General features: G+C 42.1%; 1 protein-coding gene across 2 annotated transcripts; it reads left to right on the top strand.

The window, feature by feature from the left end:
- The first annotated feature begins 1,987 nt into the window (after window positions 1-1,987).
- Window positions 1,988-8,930, top strand: LOC122652889 (chlorophyll a-b binding protein 8, chloroplastic). Of its 2 annotated transcripts, XM_043846775.1 has the most exons (5): window positions 1,988-2,007; window positions 3,179-3,187; window positions 7,103-7,276; window positions 7,418-7,479; window positions 8,299-8,930. In XM_043846775.1, the coding sequence occupies exons 1-5, from the start codon at window positions 1,996-1,998 to the stop codon at window positions 8,915-8,917; spliced, it is 876 nt and encodes a 291-aa protein (XP_043702710.1). In that variant the 5' UTR covers window positions 1,988-1,995; the 3' UTR covers window positions 8,918-8,930. The 2 variants fall into 2 exon arrangements, with proteins under 2 accessions (XP_043702710.1, XP_043702711.1); XM_043846776.1 differs by lacking the exons at window positions 1,988-2,007; window positions 3,179-3,187 and having other exon boundaries at window positions 7,052-7,276.
- Window positions 8,931-12,595: the final 3,665 nt, after the last annotated feature.

Raw genomic sequence — 12,595 nt, 5'->3', positions numbered from 1 at the left:
TTCACCTTTTGTTATTCAAACTGTTACTGGATTCAATCAAGCGGCTCCATACACCCATTAAATGGATTTAATTTTTGGTGCTCACCAAATGGTTTTAATATTTGGTGTCCATCATTTAGTGCTCATCAAACGGCTTCAGTATTTGGTGCTCATCAAATGGGTCCATCACTTAGTATCCATTTTGACTTTTTTCATTGTTGTACGAGATATTTTTTAAGGCATGCTCGTTGTAACTCCGCTTTCACTCGTCTCCAAACCATTATCCATCCTCCATTCCCATTGTTACGGTCCAATGTTTCGTGACTTTGAATAGGAAACTCGAAGAACCAACAATGGTCCATCTTCCTTGGAGAACCCTCCTCACATCAATGGATTTTCTGTCAACTCTCCCCATCATGAGAGGCCTAAGGATGTAGGACACAGATCCAGTGGTGGAGCCGAAGCTAGAGTAGACGTCAGAAAAGAAGACCAGAGAATCTCAAGGCCAAACCCAATTGTTTTCCCTATTCAAGCTATACAATTGGCCATTTTGGATTATTCGAATTAAGGAGGATTTCTGATATTAAAGTGGACACCCATATGGCTTTGCTACCATTGTTATTCCACTAGTGGTTTTTTCATCTCCCAAGGATATTTTTCATATATCATTTTGTTATTAAAGTGGACACCCATATGGCTTTGCTACCATTGTTATTCCACTAGTGGTTTTTTCATCTCCCAAGGATATTTTTCATATATCATTTTGTCTTGTTAGCTGTGTATACAACTTTGGTTCTAGGGAATCTGGCTTTACCAAATACCAATCCCCTAGCCTGGAAGACCGTGTCGATAGCATGTGAGACACTTTGGTCATATTCCACTCTTGGTTTTTGATACTTTGTATCCAAACCTTGTGTAATTCATATCGTTTATTTGAATAGAACTATTCTTTTTTAAAAAAAAAAAGGTTTGTCCATGCGCCCTCTTCTACTCTCAAAGCTGTACTTTGCTACTTGGAGAATATAGTTTGGATTGAAATTCAACATGTAAGTAGGGGATTTTGAGGTTTTACTTTGTTCAGACAATCTGACCCCCATTCGATCTATCACATGACAGATATTTGGGCCGGCTTGAGAAAATTTTCAAGATGGTTCTTCTTGCATACTTTTCCCTAAATTATAGGCAAAAAGGGACTGACTTGACTAGGTTCGTCGAATACTTATTCCCTTATTTATTGTTATGTGACATGTTTGTTGAGGCAAAAAAAAAATTTTTTGGTAAATTTTTTTTTGAGGCAATTTGAACAATTGAATAGGAAAAGATGTACTGTATTAGCTAAGTGTCAAATTTTAGTTGTCTAATTTTTCAATATTAATTCAATTGTATGGCAAATCATATATTACATAATTTTCATCATTATTTCAACAGTCTAAACTCATTCAACCATAAGCGGTTGAATGTAGAAGGATAGGTCCTCATCCTACCTCTTACTGATCTTTAAGCTCCAATGAACCTATCGAATGGGGAACAAACATTTATACTTAAGTTGCTTCCCTTCCTCTATTATAAATAATTGCCTCACGAGTCCTACCTCCTACTGAAATTATGGTTTCAACAAAACCTTTCAAATGGATTGGCAATTATTAATTAAAAAAAAAAGGATTGTCATTTTTTCAAATTTTAGGCTAAAATTCTTTGAGAAAGGTTTTCATCGTCTAGAATGAAGAATCTCTTCATCTACCATGATGGGACCGTATAATTGGATTCTTAGGCAGATGATTTTATCATTATTAGCCCCTTACTGTACGCTGAAAACTACGATTCTCCACGCCAATTCAAGGTTGAGATATCATGGCTTAAGAGGCTCTCCTTTTATTGTGGGTATAGGAAAACTTGCTTCAAAACTCAATCATATACATTCCCACATGTTAGCATTTTGCCCTTGCATTCTTAGTTGTCTATTATTGTTAAATCTCCTTATTTATTTTTTGGATTTTTTAAACTTCATTTTGCCACATGGTCAAAGTTGTGTTTTTCTGAGTTGAAAATGGATATGAGAAAGGGACCTTGAGGTCTATTTTCTATTAAATTCAGCCCCATTAACCTGTAATGTGTAGATGTTTATTTTACCCATTGATTCCATGATGATCATGTAATCCAAGAAAACCAATATAGAATAATAATATAAGGGAAAGGGTTTTCTGAGCAAGCAAGGTACTCTACACGACTACACCCATCACATATATATTTTTAAGGAAAAAAGAATGATAACTAGTCGCATGGTTAGTGTGATTCCTACGCTAATTTTTATCCTCTCAAGTGTGATGCACTTGCATGGTACACCGCACTTAAGGGGATGAAGATACTTCCTAGCCTAGACACAAACCAATGCCTTTGTGCTCGAGAAGACCGTTCCACCCCCAGTGAATTCAAAAATCGTATCCAAACCAATGCCTCTGCGTGCACCTTCATTGGCTACTACGTTGGTGGGTACATGACCGGTTAGCATTCTCTTGCCTTATTTTTAATCGTTCTTTCTTTCACTTTAAAAAAAAATAGGGGAAAAGAGTGCTACTTGGCTGCGTGCGGTGCATGGCTTCTACGCCTAGACACAGGGTTGTGTGCCGCACACAACCAAGTAGCGTTCTCTTTCTCAAAATAATAATATAATAACATGTGCGAGGAGGCTTAGTGTATGCCTTAGGCTTACAGAGCGTTTTTTTTGATAAGGGAAAAAGAATGCGACCGGTCGCGTGGAACATGCGCCCTGACATAGGAGAATGCAAAATTACCACATTAACTATTGCAACTACAATGTGATCCGATGACGTGAAGGTCCTGCAAAATGATAAAGGACACTAAAGAGATTCAGCAGACTCTGAGGGGGGACTCTCCAATTCCTAAGTCAGGCCCGGGCAACATATAATCATCTGTAGAGGGAGTACGAAGAGAGCATTTTTGAGTTGTCTGGATATTGTCTAGTCCCTTACCTTAAGTTTCACCTTCATATTTATAGGAGGAGAGGCGGTGGAGGAGTCAATTTCCTTGTAATGGTTGCTCTATTCATAATAAATGTGTAATGAGAGAGTTTTGAATTGACCGTTGAGAGTTTGAGTAGTCTTCTTCCATGTGTTGATCGCCTATTGGAAGGGTATTTTTATGTACAATAAATGCCCTCTACCCTTGGACACAAAATGAGTGCGAGGGAGTAACGTTTGACGATTTCCTCTTTACTTTTTTTTTTCGGCCGGACCTCAGACCTTGGTCCCTAGTTTGTTATGGCCGGTATTGGACCTAGGGGACACCCCGGCCCATAATATTCGGATTTGGATTTAGGGGATATCCCGGTCCATAATGTCCGGATTTTGGACTTAGGGGATACCCTGATCGATAATACTTGAATTTGGACTCAAGTTATACCCCAGTATCAAAGCGGAGGGGTTGAAGTAGAGTCCAAGGTGCATGATTCTCTGGAGCAAAATCCCTGAAATTTTGGCAAAGTCCTACCGATTCTATGGGACTTTGGAAGGAAGTTGGGTGGGAAAAATGGTAGGCCATGTGGGCCATAGGAAAAGTAGACTTGTCTACCAAAATTACTACCCTATTTAAACAAACTCATTGGGGTGAGAGAATCCGTACAATAATTCCCCCCAATAATCTCATTTCATCAAACAAATGAAGCCTAAGTGGTTGAATGTAGAAAGATAGGTTCTCATCCTTTAAGCTCCAATGAACCTACCAAATGAGGAAAAAAAATTACGCCCAAGCTGCTTCCCTTCCTATATTATAAATAATTGCCTCATGAGTCCTACCTCCTACTGAAATTATGGTTTCAACCAAATGGATTGGCGATTTCTCAAATTTTAGGCTAAAATTCTTGGAGAAAGGTTTTTGTCGCCTAGGTTGAAACATCTCTTCATCCACGATTTGGGACGAGTGCAAAAGCTCATTGACAATGGGACCATCCAAATACACCCCGTAGTCGAGCCATCGCAGGAGTCTAAACAGGAGAAGGTCTCAGCCAACTCCACATCGATTGCAAGGATTCCTTCACCATTAAAAGGGTATCGTCCTGCACCAGTCAACGAATCAGATGAGGATTGTCCTCTCTTTGTGAGCTTATAATTGGACTATCGGGCAAGTGATTTAATCATTAAGTCTAGCCCTGTATTGTACGGTCAAAACTATGCTTCCTCAACTCAATTCAAGGTTGAGAAATTGTGGTTTAAAAGGTTCTCTTTTCATTGTGGTAAAGGGAAACTTGCTTAAAAAATTCAATCATATACATTCTATATATTAACATTTTGCCCTTACATTCTTAGTTGTTTATTTCTGTTAGATATCTGTTTTTTTTTTTTTTTTTTTGGACGATATTTTTAAAACTTCATTTTACGAAAGTCGTGTTTTTCTAGGTTGAAAATTGATATATGAGCAAGGGACCTTTATGTCTAATTTCTATCACATTCAACCCCATTTGACCTATCATGTAGTAGATGTTTATGTTATCCATGGATTCTATGATGAACACGTAGTCCAAGAAAATTGATATAGAATAATATTATAAGGAGAGGGTTCTTTGAACAAGTAGGGTAGTATACATCCTCTCACATATATTTTCTTAATCATTCTTTTATTCACTTAAAAAATAATATAATAACATATGTGAGGAGGCGTAGTGTAGGCCTTAGGCTCAGAGAGTCTTTTCCCTAATAAGGGACAAAGAATGCTACCCAGTCGCGAGGCTTATGTGTCCAGACATAGGATAGCAAAAAATTACCACCCCAGCCTTAGTGAAATAAAAATTCCATCCATATTGATCTCCCTCCTAACACATTCTCTCATTAGCTCACACATTAGTGCAAGGGCCATGCATCCAGGCAACAATCTCTTGCCCTAAGGGAGCAGGGTTTAGCAAAGCCATACCTAATGAGGAGTTTGCCATACCCTCAATTACTATCAATTTATAATTCCGATGAGGTTAAAACTTTTGGTGGTAGGTGGACTCTATAGTCCTATGCTTATATGTCAAGTTTTTGGTAAAACAAGGTATTAATTAACAAATCTAAGAAAGAAAACGTAGGGAATATGTCAAGGATGCTTGGACGTATATGGAAAGTTATGAGTATACGTGAAAACATATATCAATTGATTTCAACATGACCAATCCACACATTATTTCCTGCTAGTAGGGGTGCAAGTTTGGCCTTAATGGCCCGAGCCCACCTTGGCCTACCTTGAGCCTGAACTTGGCCTGGGTTGAGATACCTTGGCCCTGAGGGCGGGTCAAGGTATAGGCCTCAAGTTGAGCCCGGTGCCTAACCCAACCCTGTCTTCTTCTTCCAGTTTTTTTTTTCTTTTGTACTTCTATTTCTTGTACTTTCTTCTTTTTTTTTTTGTTCCTTTCTTGCTCTTCGTCTTCTTCTTCTTCTTCTTCTCAATCTGGCCAGCCCATGCATCTCCTCCCCCCCATGGTTAGGGCCAATCACGATCAGCTTGGCCCGGTCCGACCCTAAGGTCGGGTCAGGGTTGAATTTTTCTGGCTTTGAGTTAGGGCTAGGTCAGGTCTGGGCCTAGCTAAAGGGAACTCAGAGTTGGGCTGGGGTTTTAAAAGGCTCAGCCCAACTCGACCCTGTGTTGCAGCCCTATTTCCTAGACATCTAATGGTCTAAAGTAAGGGAGTAAGTTTGGTCATATCAACCCGAGCCCACCCTGAGCCCGAACAGGGCATGGGCTGGATTCTTCAACTCTGAGGGTGGGTTAGGGTTGACATTTTCAGGCCCTAGGTCAAGGTCGGGCTAGGCCAGGGTTGAGGCTTCAAGCAAAGTCCATCCCAACCCAACCCTGTGTTAGGTTATGCTTTACAATTTATTATTTACATTTTGCAATTTTTGTTTAGTATCTATATATTGGTTTACCCAAAAAAAGATTAAGCACAAGAGATCTCTTCTTAGTCGCATGGTCTCTACACAAGCGTCTAGGCCACTGCGTGAGCACACTTGGGTATCTACCCAGGGGGCAAAGACGTCATCTTATGGTGTCCTGTAAGAGGGTGTAGGAAAAACCACCAAGTAGAGATCTTTTCCCCAAAGACTAATTATCTATAGAACGAAAATATTTATAATTTTAACATTTGGGCTAAGTTTTTTAAATTAAAGAAAAGTCTGATAGTCAATGGAGTATGAAACAAATCAATACCTAATCACATGTCATTTTTTTAATGCATAGGACAACATAAATGGCAAAAAGCAGGGCAATTCAAGGCCAACCAGCCCTAGCAAAAATCAGCCCTTGACAAAAATCAGGGCCAATCAGGGCCAACCTATCCCGATCAAGGTCAATTAGGGTCGGACTGGATTGGGCTGAGCTTGGTAGGGTTGGGCTTGGGCTAAGATATCTCAGCCCGACCTAAGGCCGGGTTGGGCTTGGGTTGAGCTAAGAAGACTCAGGGTAGAGCTAGGGTTTTAAAAAACCCGGCCCTGAATTGCCACATTAGTCTTCAACTTATTAAATAAAACACAGATTTTTTTTTTTTTTGGTAAATAATAGTAAAACATAGATTATTAGATTATGATGATGATATGGAAGTTTTGTTAAAAAAAAAAAAAAAAAAACAACGAGAGGTCAGGTGCGGAGGTGAAAGGATCAGATTTTATGCCATCATATATAGATTTTTACGAATAATATGCCATGACTAAATAATATAAATATACAAGGCAGATATGCATCCCACGTGGCACTCAGAAAGATTGAAGATATGTTAAATCTGGAGATGAGGATGATTATGATCCTATTATCCAAGTTAGAATCTCCACGTGGCAAACGTTTGTTGGTGGCTAAGATCATATCATATCTGAGAGATTGACACCTCATATCGCCCTAGATTTCCATTTGGAATCCAAAGTTGTTTGTTACTACTTGAAATCAACCAGCCCCACCTCACCCTCCTCTCAACCTCCTCTCAGCCGCCCTTTGGGACCACAAACCTTAATCCCAACCCCCACTTCTTCTCTGCAAGTAGTACTGTTTGTCTTCATCTTTCTTATCATATCATATCCTCACAGCCTCCAAGTAAAGAAAGGAAAGAAAGAGGAAATTAAGAAGCAAGAGAGTAAATAAAGCAAAGAAGAAGAAGAAGAAGATGGCAACACAAGCCTTAGTGTCGTCTTCTCTCACATCTTCTGTGGAGGCAGCAAAACAGCTACTGGGAGGAAGGACCCTTTCAAGTGGGTCGTCGTCCTCCTCCTCCTCAAGGAAGTCTTCCTTGGTTGTAAGAGCTGCTTCTACACCCCCTGTCAAGGTTAGTCTTTCTCCATTTCTCTCTTTTTGTTTCATCATATCATCACAAGGGAGGGAACCGGGGGTGGGGAAGATTTCATTTCACCTTTAAAATAAAAATAAAAATAATAAATCCTTAATTTCTTTGCATTTTATATTGCAGCAAGGAGCAGACAGGCAGCTCTGGTTTGCATCCAAACAGAGCCTATCATACTTAGATGGCAGGTAATCTTTAACTAAAAGTTAAAACTACCTAAATCACTTACTCTTTGATTATAATTTATGTTTCGGAAAAGGAACGTTAACCGGTGTTGTGCCTCGGTGTGTACCTGTGTTCAAGAACAGACTAGCATGAAAAGGTCGGCGTTGCCCCTATTTCTTTCCATCATTTTAGGGGGCAGCATCGGTCTTTTTGTGTTGGGCTGTGTCTGGGTGTAAGTACACGCCATGACACAACACTAGTTAGCATTCTTTTTCTCTTTATACTTTTAGACCATAGTTGGAAAATTGGGTTTAGATTAAACGAGTTGCCCGAATTGAATCAAAATTTAGGAAGACCTGATCAAAAGACCTATAGATTAGGTCAAGTGAAAAAATGACGAGACTAAACTTCATCAAGTTTAGTTGTTTTCTAAAAGGCCATAAAACTGATTTACCTAGAAGCGGAGTTGATTAAAATAGTAAATCCATGTTCTGAAATAGTAAGAAATTCTCAAATCTTTGACTTCTTTCTCTTGTTTAATGGTATAAACTCAAATTACATTGATATGTGATTCCATGATTTGTTTCTGCATATTTTTTATTTTTATTTTATTATTTTATATACATTTATTATATTAAAAAATAAAAAATATACTTCACCTTGATAAAGTTTTACAAGACCGAATCACCAAATTTTTTGTTTTTTTTCCAACAAACATGAGTTAGTCAGAAAACTAGTTTTCCAACTATGCAACTCTTTTGAAGGTTTTTTTTATGTTTTTTGGAAAGACAGGGGATTAATTATTCATCTACTAATAAAAATGGATTAAAAAAAAAAAAAAGCCTCCCAGGTGACTTCGGATTTGACCCGCTGGGGCTGTCGGACCCAGAAGGTACAGGCGGGTTTATTGAACCAAAGTGGTTGGCTTACGGAGAGGTCATAAACGGGCGTTACGCAATGTTGGGAGCAGTAGGCGCCATAGCACCGGAAATACTGGGGAAGCTGGGGCTGATCCCGCCGGAGACAGCGCTGCCGTGGTTTCAGACTGGGGTGATACCACCAGCAGGAACATACAATTACTGGGCAGACCCATACACACTGTTCGTGATGGAAATGGCACTTATGGGTTTTGCAGAACACAGAAGGTTCCAAGACTGGGCGAATCCAGGGTCGATGGGTAAGCAATACTTCCTTGGTTTTGAGAAGTACTTGGGTGGGTCAGGTAAACCGGCTTATCCTGGTGGTCCTTTCTTCAATCCACTGGGATTGGGAACAAAGGATGAGAAGGCAATGAAGGAGTTGAAGTTGAAGGAAGTCAAGAATGGGAGATTGGCTATGCTGGCCATATTGGGTTACTTTGTTCAGGGACTCGTCACTGGAGTTGGTCCATTCCAGAACCTATTGGACCATTTGGCTGACCCAGTCAACAACAATATCTTAACCAGCCTCAAGTTCCACTGAAGATTATTATATGTTTTAAGGGTTATTAATCTCAATTGTGTCCATAAACTCAATCTTAATTATTGATCTTTCTTAAATATGTATGTACCGTATGAATTGATGAAGAATCTTGTATTCTGATTGTTCGATCATATGGATATTTATAAATTGAAGTGGTAACATGTTAAATTTTAGACTCTAGTTGGTCGCATGGACCCTACACTAGCACATGGACCAATGGGAGTACATGCCCTAGCATCCAATATGGGGGGGAGGGGTGAGGTGATCATTTCGCCACCCCTGTTTCTGACCGTAGGGGGCATTCCAAAGTAAATTTAGTCATCCATTTCTCTATAGGAAATTTTCATTTATTTTATCAGATTTTCAAAGTTTTATTTTTGCCACTTTGATTAGTTAACTTTCTTTTTCAATTAAACCTTGGCATGTGAGTAGAAGAAGACTTCGGACTCTATTTTTTTTTTTTTTTTGGTAATTAAACCGTATCATGTTAATTCACACCTCAAAGGGAACTCCCTACATATGATTTATGACTAACGTGCGGGTGGGGTGGGTGGAGAAATGGGATTAAAGCATTACATGTTGGCTTTCTTATTAATGAGAGAGTGTGTTCACTGAGCAAGTGGCAAAGAGGAGCACATCAATTAGGTACAATAAAATAGTTTAGTATATTGATAGAAAGTAAGGTCATTTAATGTGAGAAGAAGAGATTTTTTTTTTTTGGGGTGGAGTTGTCAAGGGCTTATTGGCCATTGATGAACCCAAAATCACACCAACCAATCAGAGGTCGCCATGCGTACCCGGCCCAAGGAGTTGCACCAAGGCCGGGCCAGCGAAAGACCAACCATGGACGCGAACCACATGACCCTCTATGGGTGCGGCTCAAACAACCACCCTACACGGACCGGGACAAGGATACTACCATCGTCCCCAATAAGAGGAACACCGCCACCTGGACTCTGTACCACCGTCATAGACAAGACTTCTACCACCTTCAGGACTCTACACCATCCTCCATCAATCACACAATCCAAGACGGACACAAACACTTTATATTTATCTATTGGAAACACCATTCCTATCAGGACACTACCTCTCCGTAGAGAAGCAACCAACCATGGAAGACCCCCGACACTCCGGGACTCTATCTACTACGGGGATTATTCGCCATCAACTAGGACTCTTCGCACCGCCATACTCCATTATAAAAAGGAAGGTATGTCACTCCATCAGGCATCTTGAATTCTATTCACTCATTTGTTTGCTCAGAGAGATCTAACTTAGGCATCGGAGAATCCTAGGCCGGAACTACACCGGTTCTCCTTTGTCACCCAGGGTCTTTTGTAGGTTATGGCACTCGAAGGACCATCGGACGATTTTTTGACGCAACAGATTGGCACCGCCTGTGGGAACGACACTAGCCATTACACCTACTAGCTTGTTTCCATAACTGTTCAACAATGGCACCACAAGGCAAAAAAGCCGCTCCCTCCACCAACAATGCCCTGAGGGAGGGGAACGGATCACCTCCTCCAGAGAGCTCGCGTCGTAGAGCCAATGGCCATGTCACTCCAGAGGAAGAGGTCCCAGAGAACCAACATGCTAAGGCAGTCAACCTCAACCTTGAAGCAGCCATTGAAGCTGTTGGGGAGGCAGCACTTGATCCCAATGCGCCAGTAACTGTAGGTCAGATCAACGACTTGCAGCGCCAAATCCTTGGTGACCAACAACTCTTCCGCGAATACTTGAGGCAGCGTGCAATGTCCCACCGTCGTAGGCGGGGGCAGAGCCCTAGGAGATCACCTCCCAGGGGTGATAAGTCTGAGAGGCACACCAGGCAGCAGGGAGATCCCTCCTAGCATCCTAGGAGAACAACGGATCTCCCAGTTCGATCGTATCATAGAAGAGCGCCATCGCATCGATCCGTGGTGCCCAATCCAGAAGGCTCAGTTAGAAGATCGGTGTTCCCAGGTCGACTAGGGGGGAGTTACACACCAGGGCGAAGCCAGTCCTACAGAGAAGAAAGTCCATCACGCTCAGACCAGGGCTTGTCGTGACGTGATCATTCACCATCTCGCCAACACACAAGGCGGGAGGAAGCTTCACGACAAGGACAAGAACGGGGTGACGATGAACGGCAGGCCAGGCGTGAAGGACCGTCATGGGATGAGGAGCTAAAAAAGAGTCTTCAAGATTTGGACGAGAAGTTGGAAGGACTGAAGAAGTAGACCAAGGATGACACATTCGATCCCTGGACAACATCCATTCTCAGAAGAGATCATGTCAGCCTCACTCCCATACAGGTTTAGGTTACCTACCTTCGAACTATACAATGGTACCACAGACCTCAACGACCATATCAACTACTTTAATGGGATGATGACCCTATATGGGGGATCGGACGTGGTGTCCTCCAAAGCATTCCTTGCATCCCTCAAAGGTGCAGCCACCTCATGGTTCTCCAGACTACGACCGAGGTAGATAGGTTCGTTCGCAGAGCTGTGCAAGCAATTTGTCACCCGCTTCCAGAGCAGCATCAAGTAGAAGGAAACCAAGACCATGAAGGAGCTCCTAGAGAGATGTAACAAGTTTGCCAATATGGTCGAGATAGTACAAGCTTAGAAGAAGGCAATCGAAGACAAGCCACAGGATAACAAGAGGTCGGCACCGGATGACCGCAAAGAAAGCAAAAGGATGTGGTACGAGGTCCGAGGTCCAGGGTTAAGGATCGGGTCATGGACATGGACGAGGTTCAAGGATCAAGGATTGGATCGAGGTCGAGGTTCGAGGACGTGGTTCGAGGTCTGAGGTTTGAGGTCGAAGTTCGTGAGGGTGCGAGCTCCAAGGTCCGAGATTGAAGCTCGCGAGGGGTTGAGGTCAAGGTAAGGACATGTCCATGGCCGAAGACCAATTAGAAAAAAAAGAAAAAGAAAAGGGGAAGCCAAGGTTCACGCCCAAAAGGAATGAGCGACGACTCTTGGAGAGAGAAGGGAGCAAAGGACAAGAGAGAGAAAGGGGGCGCCGATCGAAGAAAGGGAGTGATAAAAAAAAATCAAGTCCAACATTGATCGCCGCCCAAAACCAAAGGACAAAAAGAGAAAAGAGAAAAGAGAAAACAGAATGAGTCCATACCAGGCACCGACCGCGGATCGTTGAACCACCGGTCACAGATGTTGATCATCGATCAAAGAAGGTGTTGCGGGCATAGATGGTCGAACCACCGATCGCGGGTGCCGATCGTCAAACGAAAGGACGGCGGGCTGATTGCCGAACCATCGGTCACAGGCGCTGATCGTCGATCGAAGTAGAGGCCGCGGGCACTGATCGTCGAACCACCAGTCGCGGGAGCTGATCGTCGAACGAAGTACAGACATCGAATGATGGTCGAGGGCGCTGATCGTCGAATGGAAGGCCTTGGGCGAACAGAGACCCCGAGGATGAATCGCCGAACGGTGGACTACGAACGCTGATCGTCGAAGGAAAGACCATGACTACGGATCGAAGAAGTGTCAATGACCATAGATCGAAGGAGCGCCAATGACCGCGGATCGAAGGAGCGTCAAAGACCGCAGATCGAATGAGCATTAATGACCGCAGATCGAAAGAGCTTCAATGACTGCGGATCAATGGATGTCGCCAAAGCGTTGATCGAAGGGGCGCTAATCAAATGAGCGTCAATGA

The sequence above is a fragment of the Telopea speciosissima genome, chromosome 2 (genome assembly GCF_018873765.1).
Source record: "Telopea speciosissima isolate NSW1024214 ecotype Mountain lineage chromosome 2, Tspe_v1, whole genome shotgun sequence".
NCBI lineage: Eukaryota > Viridiplantae > Streptophyta > Magnoliopsida > Proteales > Proteaceae > Telopea > Telopea speciosissima.
This window is presented reverse-complemented; position numbering and strand designations above follow the sequence as displayed.